Source organism: Porites lutea, chromosome 5 (assembly GCF_958299795.1).
Source record: "Porites lutea chromosome 5, jaPorLute2.1, whole genome shotgun sequence".
In the NCBI taxonomy this organism is placed as follows: domain Eukaryota; kingdom Metazoa; phylum Cnidaria; class Anthozoa; order Scleractinia; family Poritidae; genus Porites; species Porites lutea.
Genome location: NC_133205.1, coordinates 42,980,378 through 42,994,672, shown reverse-complemented (window position 1 = coordinate 42,994,672; position 14,295 = coordinate 42,980,378). Strand labels below are relative to the sequence as shown.

The 14,295-nt window shown below is 36.7% G+C and overlaps 1 protein-coding gene across 2 annotated transcripts; it reads left to right on the top strand.

Annotated features, from left to right (window-relative positions):
* Positions 1-1,480: 1,480 nt before the first annotated feature.
* LOC140938513 (uncharacterized) lies at positions 1,481-14,054 on the top strand. 2 transcript variants are annotated; one of them, XM_073387996.1, is made up of 5 exons: positions 1,481-1,724; positions 1,886-2,010; positions 2,300-2,443; positions 10,746-10,868; positions 11,708-14,054. In XM_073387996.1, exons 2-5 carry the CDS (start codon positions 1,923-1,925, stop codon positions 12,496-12,498), a joined length of 1,146 nt encoding a protein of 381 aa, XP_073244097.1. In that variant the 5' UTR covers positions 1,481-1,724; positions 1,886-1,922; the 3' UTR covers positions 12,499-14,054. The 2 variants fall into 2 exon arrangements, with proteins under 2 accessions (XP_073244097.1, XP_073244096.1); XM_073387995.1 differs by having other exon boundaries at positions 1,481-2,010.
* Positions 14,055-14,295: the final 241 nt, after the last annotated feature.

The window sequence follows — 14,295 nt, the reverse complement described above, 5'->3', positions numbered from 1 at the left end:
TCAACATGAAACGTGATTAGATGAGTGGATATTGGTGTTAGGCAAGAAGAAAGACTGCATTGTGGTCAGAATATTTCGCAACAGGAACTCTACATGGTCTATTTGCAGTACTATATCACCAGTTATCACACACATAGTCCAAGCATAATACCCTTCATATTCTGAAATGTACAACATACATGTATACCACTCCACATGAATGAACATGCACTCAGACGTGTAATACACTTTAGGGGTTGTTAATTTCCGATGGAATGGAGTTGATACTAGCAATCGTTTCGATAATTTTCACTCCAGTATAAGGTAAATCGAGCACACCATAATGAAAGCGATAAACGGTAAAGAGTGGCATGTAACTAACTGAGTGACGGCAGAATTGGATATTTGCACCCAAAGTATATATAGCTGGGAAATGAGATTAAAGAAAAGCAAGAAAAGCTTGAAATCTTGCACGTATTCGCTTCTTATACATAAAAAAACACTTTTTATCAAGAATAAGTTACGTGCACAAAGGCAAGCAAAATATTCACCACCCTACAATACTCTTATTTCAAAACGACCAGTTCTTAGAGCTCACGATTTATTTAAGCGACTTAAGGGAATCATTTAATGCTATAATTTTAGTTAAACCGAATAAAGTTATTAGTGTGTAACTATAAATTACTTAAACAGTAGTTTGCCGGTTTTTGTTACAGTGTTTTCAGACCTTATCAGAGAATTAAAGTGTATGCGCTTCTAATGATAATTTACCAGTTATTGCGCAACGTCTCACAAAGATTAGCTTCTGCAAAGAAGTATCAGAGCTGGTTGGTTCAAGGCAATATGAATAGACAGTTATTCAGAAATGTAGTTTATTGACTCTCTCTAAGCATGAGTGAACTAGATTTTGTTGATCGTGACTTGGTTGAAATGCTAGACTGGGAATCCAATCTCAATATGAAAGGAAGCAGTTTCCTCCCACGATGTACGTGACAACAGCTTATTAGAAAGTGCAAGTGATTGTACGTAACTATTTGATTGAGTAAAGTGCTTTATTCCCCATCTCTTATTCGATAAAATGTCACTAATTTTTTAACAGAAAATGAAACAAGCAAGGTCACTTAACGTTTCGTTTTCATGGCTCTTTGATACCGAGAAAACTAAGTAGACATTTCCTCTATAAACAAAACGGCCTCTCCTGCAATAACAGTAAAAAATTCATAGGCGTTTCCTTAAAGTTGTACCTTTCTAAAAGTTTGCATCAAAAGTATGGATCAAAACCTAATGGCAAAAGTAGACTGATTTAATGCCGGAAAATCACCCGTTGTCACTGCTTGGAATATCCGCGGTTTCACTCTCAATTTTTAGAGTGCCGTTTAATTAATAATTAAAGACGCCATCTTGTTCCATGATTTGCACAACAAAGAGACTCGCGCAAGTCCATATTTATAGTGAAACGAAACAAACAAGCTCTGTTTAGAAATGAATCAAGCGGAAGACGGAAATCAGACACCTTACTACATACTGTTAGGTATCTCCGGGAAATTGGGCGGTAACACAGAAATTCCCGCCAGAATCTGTCCATAAGGTGTCAGTGATATGTCTGCGTGCCCTGCGTTAAGTAAATGGAGACTCATCTTACAAGTCGTCCAAACGCATAGTTATTAAGCAGGTGGGCGCAGATAAAACCACGTAGAATTTTTGGACAATTTGCAAGCTATATGCACCTGTCCGATTTCTGCCAGGTGAGGTTGCAAATCTTAAACGTATCCCTGAATTTTAATTCCCTACAAGCACCAACCATTAATAGCCCATAAACAGGCTCAGTGTTGCCTCGTCTACAAACCTACTATCTGCATCACGCCCGTTACATTCCGAGGAAACCTCTACGGTCATTCTTATTCAGAACGAACACTGCAAGCAAAGAAAGGAGCAAAATCAAAATGCCAAGAGCTTTTCTCGTGCGAACGAAGCCTGCTGTAATTTCCAGCGATGTTTCTCCGCAGGGTGTTGAGACAGGAAAGGAGCAAGGTAAATACAGTACTGAACAGGTTGTGATTTTCTAGGGTTCGGCTTCTTGTAATGATTTGCGCACTTCACAGTTAACTTCTCCTGGTACCTGTTTAAAGTTACGCATCATAGATCTCATTTTCCCTAACTCATCAGAGCAGATTTGGCGCTCTTCTTTGATTAACACGCAAATTTGCTAAAGAGAAAAGAGAATTTTAAATCTTGTCTATTTAATTATGATCCGCGGTTGATTTGTTTTGTATATGTTTAGATTCAATAATGTGCCTACTTGGTTTTGTCTGTTGTTTAGAAAAGCAAAACAGTTCTCTGCCCGAAACTGAAACCTCCGGGTTATCGCCGACAAAGACTGATGAAGATGCGATCGCTGCGCAAGAAATTTCTGAAAATGGCTCCGATTCTGATGCTACTTCAAATAGCGAGACAGAATCGGAAGGTAACTTCAACTTATTTTTTTCAGTATATTTTATGAGCTGGTATCTTATTTAGCTGATCTTTTAAAACCCTAAGACAAAATAATTTTAGGGTAGCCTGTTATAAAAGACAATCACAGCGTTTAACTTAAGGCTACTCAACTAAATTCAAACATCTGGGTAATTTACACTAAAGAAATATCTGTAAACGGTTCAAGCTTTATATGACGCGCGATCCATGCTCTAATTTTATCGATTTAGTTTAGGACACGCGAGAATACTTTGGCAAACTCGCCTTTTGATTTTTAGCCCAAAATTTTGTTTACCATTTACCGGTGGCAATCTTCGTTCTTTGTCAAACTGCAACTAGTTGTGTTGAAATGTCTCAAGTTACCTTTTCCAGAACTATTTTTAATTAAATTTTCAACTCCCCACGAAAGTGAAAACTCACAGTTTCCGAAAAGACCATTAGCTGACGCATTAAATCCAAGCTAAAATCACCATTTTCATTTTACTTTCATTGAATTAAAAACTGATTTGCCCGTTTAATAAAATGTTTGAAACGTCATATTTAAATTGGATTCCAACATTGCTCACCCAGCGCGATTTCATATTTAATTAAGATAAACAGAGGCCCGCTAAATGCAACATGTTTGTGAAGAGCTATTATAATCGATTCTTAAGACTGGGATAATAAAGTTTTAACTTTCAATACTCGATGACGATTATCATCGTGGGAACTTCCATTCTAGGAAATAAGGGAAGGGGAAAAAAAGGGCAATACAATTCTGCTAAAAAAGGTTTAAAATAATGGCACCTCCCCTTTGGGGGTAACCTTGGCGTTTTTGGCCTTGGAAAAGAAATTAAAGAAATTTTGAAATAAAACCTGTTAGACGGCTGGAAATGTATCATTTTGAAGATGATTTTAATTAGCAACTTCATCTCAATTGACCACACCTTTTTGAGGCGTTAAAACCCCATTTTCTACTTTTCCCCCTTCCATTCGCTTTTATTTTTCTTCTGGACTTTTGCTGATATCCGTTTTCCTAATCCGCGAGTTTTTCAGTTCAATTAACAAAAACTGACTAACTCTGTGTTTTCCTAAATAAGAATCTGCTGGGTGTCCTATTTTTTAGAACACCCTTCTGCAAAACACCTTAGGCTTCAAACATAAGACTATATTTTGAGTATACAAATCTAAATTCCGCTCTTTTTTTTCTTAATCATGAAATTGGCACACAAACATGTACTACCTTACTGGACGCTTGACAATTTCTTACAGATTCCTTCGATATCTTTACGGTGGCGGAATATATGATAATGACAAGGAACTTAACTTAAATGTTAACCAAACAAAATACACAGAAAAATGGGAGCCTCAAGACGGGAAAACGTAAAAATAACAACAAATTGAGGACCACTCAGTGATGGACGAGTTCCCAAAGCCCACCAGAAATAAATTTATGTCGAGTTAGAAATATTTGCTATTGGTGGTTTCAAAATTTTTCAACTCGAAGTACAAAAACTGGAGTCATTCTTGCTCTAATGGCTGTTTACACTATAAAACGAGGTTTTGAAAGGTAGAACGATAAAAATGGTCAAACTGTTAGCAAATAGTGCTCAATAATAGCTCGCACCATCAATACAGGTCAGTCATTTGACTTGCATTGGCATTAAGAGTGTATAAAATGTGAATCTGATTCTATCAACACATCTCCATGCACACAAAAGTACAAGAAAAAGCACTCACACAAAGCAGTGATAGCTTTAGAAGCGCTCCTGTGTAGTAGCCCAAAAGTCTTAAAATGATTCCGAAAAATCCCCTGAGCATTCCACTTGAAAGAGAACATTTCGGACATTGCGTTTCACAACATCTTACAGCAAAAAACGGAATAAATTGGTTTAAATTTTTATTAAATCACAGGGACATTTCTTAGGCTGAAAACATTAGCATGTCACATATACACTAATACTTAAGACCCAAGAAATGATATTTTACATCTCCTAAAATTGAAAGGGTATTTATCAAAAATCCGTGACGTTTTTTGGAGACCTTATGGTTCCTATCCAACTAATGCTTTTTTACCCTTTAATCTAGGACTGAAAATGAGAGCGAAACCTTCTTGTCTTTTAAATAGCAAATACTAAATTTTTAGAGCTCACTGTTTGATTCTTTACAATTTATTGGGCTTTTTTAGCCTCTAGACCATAGCTGGGGGTGGATTAAATTCACAATGAAAAACCGCATTGCTCTTAGTTACTAGAATTTAGTAAGGGAAACTTAAATTCTTGGCAAACAACCCCTTACCGCCATTATATGCTACGCGTTTTTTTTGCATTTGCCAATATATCTATTGGCTTCATTAGTTTAGAAAATAACTTTACTAATGGTCAGATACGTAACAACAAAAGATTGCTAGCTCTGTATATATTCCAAAAAATTGCTAAAAAAAACATTTAGTGGCTGCAGTGGTTTATTTTGGTGGATGTTTTGTTAGTAACTCTCTCCACAATTCTATCTGTACTGATTTTCAAAGCGATATTTCGTACCTTCTTGATTGAAACAATCAATTTAAATTGCAGATTTTTCTCTTTTTTCTCATTCCTTCCTTTTCTCAATTTCAGAGCAATCACATTCTTGACTTATCAAGTCCCGAAGTAAACATCTGAAGGCGTTAAATTCACGATTTATCTTTTGTTCTTTTTTTCAGCGCAATGTTTTCTTCGTGCGGCGGCGTTTTCTTTGTACCAAGCGTGCTTTATAGATAAACTGGCTCGTTGCCACCATTGTATACCACGCTGTTTTACCAATTCAGTTACAGATTTAGTGTTATATTTCTAAAGCTATGCCTCTCTAGGAGGCATTTCTCAACAAACTTGATTTTTGTCCTTAATAACGTGACCTTGCTCTGACAAGAACTTGGAAGCAGTCTTTTACATAATTGCCAGTAAGTCGGATAAACCTCCTGATTTTTATTAAATCTGGCAGAACTGAAAAAAAACTCATCTTTATAGAAAATTTATGACGGCTCCTGTCTTTATTGAATATATAATATTAAGCAGGATTGTTGGTGATGTTTTTCAAAAACTAAACGTGATTATGAAAGTCTACAAAGAGTTACTTTTCCTGGGAAATTTTAAAACAAGTCTGCCGTTCTAACCTGCCGAATTGGGCTGATAATGTAATGGCTTTCAATATAAGGCTTCTTTAATGTCACGCCTACGACACAAAAACTACAATAAATAGATTGATAACTTTCAGCGTAATTAGGCATCGATGGAAAAGAAAAAAGTTCATCGGAATTTTAATGTCAAAAGAACTTGAATCGTGATGAAATGCTACTTTGAGCTAACCTGAAACTCTCTGTGCTGAGAGATTTTCCGGAGATTTTCACGATTTGCTGAACACATTTTAAATTTGCAAACAAACATCATAGGACACTTTTTTAATTCATTTTAGCACCTGTTCTCGTTTTAACTGTGTACATGCTTAAATGCATCCGGTAAAAGACTCAAAATCTAAAAAGGCACTTTGTTGCCAATTTTTAGTTTAAAATTTATTGTGTTGACAGGTTACAGTTCTTTTATTTTAATGATTTTTATTTTATAGTTTCTCAATAGTACCTATACGAAACCAGACTGATTTCGGCTCCTGACTGCACGAAAAGAGAATTATTAACTTGAAACCTGTCGGCTCTGTTTGTTTAGAAATCATCCCGAACATACCTAAGTTTTACGTTTAATTAACAGCTTCGAACTTCATCACGGTTCAAGTGGGTCTTCACAGTCAGCAGGCAATTGAACGAAAGTATTACAAGACAAAAAAAAAACTAAATTTCTGCTTTGAGTCAGCATGTTGCTTCTTAAAAATACTCTGATTCTCTAGTTAAATTAAATTTATAATTAAACATTCTAATAAAATATTTTGTACTCGTGAAAAATTAGACTCAGATCTTATACATAAAATCTCGAGAAGAGTTCAAAGAACTTCAATAAATGAAATGTTTTTTAAGAATTGCAAATCTCCACCTGGTTTACAGATGGCTGTTAGAACCGAAACAGTTAACCGAGAGATCTGTGTGGAATTGCCATCAAAGACGTGATGTTTTTAGCACTTGGTTTTAGAAATGCGCCTGGAAAGTTTTCCCTGAGTGTATTATACCAAAATACAATTGAATGAATGAGGACTGGCATAGTCATCTTAATTGTCAGGAGGCGTGGAAGCTTTTTTAACGCAACATTTCTCAGGGCAAAACTACTTTGAATGAAAAGAAATGTACCAAAAACTTCTTAAAGCTGAAAACTGATAGAATTTGGAAAAGAAACGTTTCCAAATCTTAAAACTGTTAATTACATTTATTTTACGGAGAAGGGCCGAAAATTGGGAAAGATTTTTCATCATATAGACTCCATCAGCCCTTATCAGTTATTTGTCATGGGTAACCATCTAGGTTTCTCGTTATCTGGATTTCGGAAGACCAAGGCCACGCATATATCCTCGTGGATTTCTAAATTGCTTGCCAAGTACACAGACTGAATTATGTGGATAATAATCATACATTGGTTTAAGGAGAGCCAGGTAATTTTGCCTTCATCAGTGGGACTATGTACATGAGGCAAAAAAATAAACCGATTTCTTTGGCAAAACGCGCAAATTTGGGAAAGTTGTAGATCTGCCAAGTTTACAACACCCTAGAAATGAGTGAACAACTCCGGCAATATTGCTTCCTCATTGAGATTTTCAAGAGATCGTGCTAATGAGTAGCACGCCGATTTTAAGTAACGGATAATGCTTTTCAAATGGTAAACCCGATGAAACTGAGCCCAATACCGAAGCAGAAGCTACTAATGGATACACCGGCCCTACAAGCAAATACTTTTGCAAGTAAAGTTTCACATTCACATTCTCGATGAATAGCTATTCTCAAGCCTTTAAAACAACAACGGACTGTTAAACGCTTTTGTCCTACCCAATCACGTGAAAGTATATTTGCGTAACATCTCTGTTAAATCTATGTAACCACACCCTAGGTTTCTATTGTTTTGTCAAATAGAACATAACTGCGTTATTTTAGTTCAATTTTGTATAGCTCAACGATGCCGAAATCATTTCTCATAAAGCCGTGCGTATCGTCAATTAAGTTAGAAATCGATGGTGGACATGGGAAGAAAAAAATCGGTACGTTTAAATATGTTTTTCTCTTACAATTCAAATATTTATGATCGAGAAGAGCACTTAAAACTTACTCTAGTGGATAAAATCCAAGCAAAGCCTAAATGAAAATATTTACATTAGATTTAGTACAAGAATATCACCGAAAAAGAGATCTCTCTGCTAATAACGTATTCAAGTTTATCACTGCAATAAGAAAGATTTCTGGGAAGATTCACTAGACAGTCGCATCTTCACTGACTTTACCAACTCTTTTAAAGGCATTTTAACTCTGGTGCTTTATTTCAAATATTGATTCAGCTCAACAGAGCCATTTTATATCAGAACGATTTAAAAGAAGACAGGAGAATTTTAGACGAATTCGCAAGTATTCGAAAAAGCTATGCATGCTTAACTTACCAATCATCATCTTTTGAAACACTGCAAAGTCATTTTATGCAAAGTTCAAATTAGAGAATTACTATGGCAATCCAGGTGGTCGATTGACTTGATTTTCATATGGACTTCAGAGTTTCTCCAGGTGTAAAATTTTTTATTCAATTATCCTCGTTTTGCTACATTTTATGAAAGGAAAGGTTGAGTACGTAATTTACGACAACAGGTTTTCTCTAAAGAATAATTAAACTTACCAGCATTATTAATTCTAAAAACTGATGGGACGGAGATTAAAATGTGTTTAGTTTCTATTGTTGTGAATTTGAAAATGGAGAATTTTATTCCAGATGTAGGCAGCTCTATGGGATTGGAAACAAAGTTTTGGATAGTCAAGCCAATTGTTTTCCTGGGGTTGACGCAAGATTGCCCAGTCTGAGCCGTTCAATAAAAGAACCATACTGACGTACAAAAATTGCCATATAGATAGGTATACAGTCAACATTTCCGTCCAATTAACAACAGTGGAAAAGAAACTTTTAAACGCAAAAGAGCTGTTAATTTTAATTTGCTTTTACTTATTTCGTCTAGTATCTGTGTTATCCGTCTTCGAACTATAGAATACACTCTGAGGACTCGTAAAGGAAGCTATCTAAATCACAATTATTATCCACAACCTTGGTGGTTAGGTTATTGAAGACGTGTTCATCATATTTCAGTAAATGTTTCTGCCAGGAATAAAAGCTTGGAATTATTACATACCTTTCTGACGAGCATATCGATCCTTTTGACGCCAAACAAGGCCTTTTAAATCCAACTGATGATTTCATTTTGAAAAACGAGTGAAGGCTCGATTTAAACTTGAAACATATACTTATTGTATTCATTTGTCCGCGCCGAGGTAAATCATTCGGCGATAGTTTTCACCTGTAATTTAGACTGAGTTTGAACACCAGAAATCTGAAATGAATCTTACAATTATTAGTTTCGTATCCGTCAGCATCGCTGACAGAATTCTTTTCAAAGATAAGTGGTACCTGTTAATGGGGGCGAACCAGAGTGTTGAGGGAACGGGTGAACGAATACATGAATTCCTGACAAATACTGAGGCGTTATATTACAGATATATAATTTTTAAGGTTTAGTGAGAGTTTTGAAAGAACGGATGAACGAATACATGTCCTCCTAACAAATACAGGAGTTATATTACAGATATGCATATATTGTTTAAGGTTTAGTGGTTAAGAAGTAAAAAAATACGGCAAAGAAAAGATACCAGATTTTGACTGACTTCGCTGTAAAATTCTAATTATTATCAGATTTCCTTTAGCTAATAGTTATCTTCTGGGAGTTGGACGTAGTATTCAGTTGAAGATGACTTTTGAAAAGGGTTTTGAGTTTATTTCCTGTTTTTCATTGCGCAATTCATCTTTTGTGGGATACCTCATACATTTTGGAAGAAGGAGAATTCTAACTCCAGAAAACTCAGATAAAATTCTGAACTCTAGGAGAGAATCGAACTCACAACCATGCGAGTTCTACTGATGCTCCAAGTACTGAGCTAGTGGAGGCTCTAAGGCGAGCAGAGTCGAAATTTGATTATAAATAACAACCCGACACCAGTCATACTTCAAAATGGCGTCAATTAGTACTAATCACGCATGCGTTACTTGTTCCAGCCTTCAGAGCCTGGATTCAAAACATAAACAAAACTCGTGCGTGACTCCAGTGCACCAAAGTTCTCGTGTCGGAATACTTCAAAAGGATTAAAGTTAACGCGATTCAAACTATCTTGCTTCATTTCCTTATAATGCCAAAAACCATATATTACAATGACGCATTGTTTTTCTCCTGTACTCTGACAATTGCTCGTAAATATCAATGATAACCGGCCTTAAAAATATTTCGAACCTGCAACGATTTTCTGTAATAAATACAGAGCCTCAAATGCTGACATAACAATGGCAATTGATCAATCATTTTTTGAGTGTGAGTCTCAATAACATGTAGTTTATGCTGTGGTCTATTCTCTAAAGAAATCTTTGGACAAAGTTTTTACACTTAATGACTTATCCACCTCAGACTTGAAATCAAATGCAGTCTTACGATTTTAACAAGATTCGGCATCTTATCCTAATAGACCTTAAATTTTATTTTAATGCAGTCGGCCCCAAAATGAGAAAAGAATTATCGTTTTAGTTAAATATACACCGCTAGAAAAATCAGTAACGAAGACTGGTCGTGGGGGACTGAACTGCATCTATGCCGTTCGGTATCTATGAGCTAGCAAGAACAAGAGCTGCGTCAAATTAGCTTCAGACGCATGTTCAAGTTTTATCCCAGAAACCGGTATGTTAAAGCTACACCCTGTGACTTCAAGGTAGACGACTGCGTGCGTGATCCAGGTTATTAAAACTTTGTATAGCGCTTTCCACTGGATAAATTACCATCCTGCGGAAAATTATTAGAGGAGCAAATTGTTTTATCCACTGTTTTTTTGTCTGAGTGGGTGGCACTATCCGACATTTCAACAACCGGAGCTTGGTGATAAGACAATCTTTGAATTGGCGGGTAACAAGTCGCGTTTTGGATCACTTCGTTGCTCCGATTTCATCTCCCCGGCCTCCGGGCTCAAAAACTAACATATTCAATTCAATCCGGGATGTTAGAGGAAGAACCACTAAATCGACAACTAAATCGTTTTTACTTATCGAATTGTCATTTATTCAATTATTCTAGATCTCTAATTTTAAAGTCTGAATGTTTCTCCTTTACTGTAGATGAAAGTGATAGCAATGAACATGGGCAGGATTTGGAACAAAACAACGTCGCCAACTATGAGTCGTTTACAGCAACAGACATAAAGAAAGCATCACAAGATAGATGGCCTTTTGCTACAACTGGTATGATTTCTTGCATAATAATAAAAAGATGGTAAAGGTTTAACCTTGGAAGGCGAACGATCTATTATAAATTAATGATAAAAATAATTCCGTTCTTCTGACCCTCGGCAGTATGAATATCACTAATGCTAGTGGGCCCGAGCCAGTGCCGTCTGAAACAAATCAATCTTAACAGGGTTAAGAATCCCAACTGGCCGAAGGCAAACAAGCTGGCTATTTACAAGCGTAGTAGAGGATATGAACTCGGGACTGCCGTGAACAAATCCAGCTAGGGGTTAGAGCGGGACTTGAACTCGAGGCCTCCGAATCCTTGCAAGTCCAGCGATCTAACCACTCGGTCACGCTGCCTCCTAGGTTTTTCATTCCCACGCTTCTGATGTAAAATTAAGGCCACGCGTGCTATTTTCACACCATACCGGATAGTTTTTCATGACGAAACGAACACTTATCCCATACGTGACTCTCTGCTTTAGAGATCAACGAGGTGCAGCTTCGCTCCGTTAAGAATCGCGCCGAAATCACAGTTCTTATGCGTGAACAGAAGCTCTATCCGGCATGGTTTTCCTGCCGGCGCCAAAGCTATCCGATATACTGTGAACATACCCTTATTGTCTAATTAAAAATAAAAAACCGTGAAAGCAGCAGTCACTAAGAATCATTAATACGGTAACTGGTTAACATTAGTACTTCAATAGCAGATAATAAGAAGCGCGGGGGGTGGGGGAAACCTTAATGGATATTAGCATTTTTGTGAAACAGATTGAAAACAGAGAACACTTAGAAATCTCAAGTATTCTCTTAAAGCCAAATTAATCTAAAGTTTATATTTGGAATTTTAGATCTGGCATTACCGAATCCAGTCGACGAAGGGCTGCGATATCTACCAGCTCCTCCGTCTCCTATAGAGCAGCAACGTTCTTTCTGGAAAGCACCTACTTTTCCTCTCTGGAATTGCCTTCAACAACCCCATAGCGGAGCAGAATCCTTTGCGCGCTGGATGCGCCAGTGGGCGGAGATGAGGCGCCTTCAAAGTAATTCCCCATTTAGCCTGCCAGGGGCGTATCGATTATACAATGTAATAATTCCGCAAGGAGAAAGACCTGCCAGCCTAAAGACGACTCAGTCTGATGAAGAGTTTCAAACAGAAAATGGTGAGGAAAACATAGAAGGTCTGAGAAATGAGCGTAAGGCAAAGGGAGCGAAACAACTCTATAACTGTCAGATTTGTGATAAAGTTTTTAATAATTCCATCAGCTTGAAGCAACACATGATAGTACACTCAAACAAGAAACCATTCCAATGCAAGGCGTGTGGAAAGAGCTTCAAGCGATCCTCCACTCTGTCTACGCACATGTTAATTCATTCCGACACGCGTCCTTTCGAGTGCCAGTTTTGCAGCAAGAGATTCCATCAGAAGTCCGATATGAAGAAACACACTTACATTCACACAGGGGAAAAGCCTCATCAGTGTAGCTTTTGTGGCAAGTCGTTCAGCCAGTCATCCAATCTAATCACGCACTGCCGTAAGCATAAGGGGTTCAAGCCATTCTCGTGTGAAGACTGCGGAATATCGTTTATGCGGAAAGTGGATTTAAGGAGACATAGATATACACATGAGACATTCGAGTAGGTTCCTTAGGCTCTGTCCACATGAATCAGGACATTTGGAAATAACCTAGTTTTAAGCCGGATCCGTGTGGACGAAACCGCAAACCACTCTGGAGATGTATTTACAAAAGATGCCCACTCTTGTGGACGAAACCTTAAAAAGCCCTTCGAAAACATTCTCATCATGAATACTTTTTACGCACGGCTCAGCCTCTCCCGGGTGCTATTGTTCCAAGGCCCATTGTTGGAATATCACGAAGGAACTCAGAATTCGTGTGGGAAAACTAAAGGCGCTTTCCAAAAGTCAAAACTGGCCGGCTGGACCATGGTCAGACCCACCAGACATTTTGGCAATGAAATTTTTTTTTTTTTTCCTAAAGGTTTTGCTGAAAAACCATTTCCTTTGAGCATTATGTTTAGTATTTCACTGATCTGGGTGATTACTTTTTGATTAAAGTGAAATTCTTATTACAATGGGAATAGGTTGGCCGATCAGTTCTGACAAATAGAAAGCGCCCTCAGGACATCTATCGAAGCCGATTGTGTAAAGTACATTCAGGTAACATTCATTGAAAAAGTTTTGTAGAAATGTTTCAATGCAGGCCTCTTCATGGTCACCTTGATAAATAATATAATCACTTTTAGATTTTGTCATTTTCCTATGGAGGATCATTTGAACTAACTATGTGATCCATGAGGATTTTTTGATAAGTTTAAAATTTTTGTTGGGTCAGAGAAACTGTTTAGGCAAAAGAAACGAAGATTGAAAGCACTAATAAACAAATAAACAACTGACTTGAAGTGAAGTGAAGTAAGTGTATGGACTTAGGTACCTCAGAGTTCCTTGTTCTTGTTCCTTGTTATATAATTTAGCTCAGTTTTCATATGTATTTTAGACCGGGATAAGCATTGTAAAGTCCGGGGTGTATATCAGTAGAAGGATTCTAACGTTTTGCAAAACAAACAGTTAATTTGTCGTACAGTTATTTTCATGCTTTAAAGAAACAATACATTTGCTGAAAAGCAGTAAATTTTCTGACTGATTTTCCTAGTTAACTACTCTTACTATGTATCTTACTTTGCAAAATACGCAATTATAGTAAATCAGAAGACAAGTAACAATCATTAACTATTACTATTAGACTATTAGAAATGTTTACCAAATAATAACGATGAATTATCTTTAATAGTCAATCACCTCGCCAAACCCAGAAGTTGCCCAGTTTAGTTCGCCAGTCAAATAACAATTTCGGAAAATGGATTGCCGATGTAAAGACAATTTTGATAACGATTTAAGGACTAAAGGATCTTTTTTTGTATAATGCTTGGATATAAGTTGTTTCTAAATCTAGTGTAATCTTTTCTAATGTAAATATATCATTTAACACGCCACAGCTTTTATACATATAGAGAAGAAAAAACTTGAGATAGCGCAGATAAATCTAATGATAGCTTTGATACTCATAAATTTAAAAAACAATTCTTTAGTACGTTTTTTGAGAAGACATTTTTGGAACACTTTTCATAGCTCCATGTTGTAAATACGAAGTAAAGTAAGGTCAATAATATTAAAACATATTAAATATATTCTAAACTACAAAGATGTCACCTGTCTTTTGTTAACCTAAGATAGGCCCAATTTTAGCAGCTTGCATACATTGTTTCTTACGTGGTCGCGCTAAATTTTCAACAATTCCGTTTCACCAGAATTTTATTTATCAAGCGAAACGAAAATGGAGCCTGGTCCCAGGTTAGTGTTTTGGTGGCACGGAATCCAACAGTATTGAGGCCTAAAGAACAGGAAATATAATACTGGACA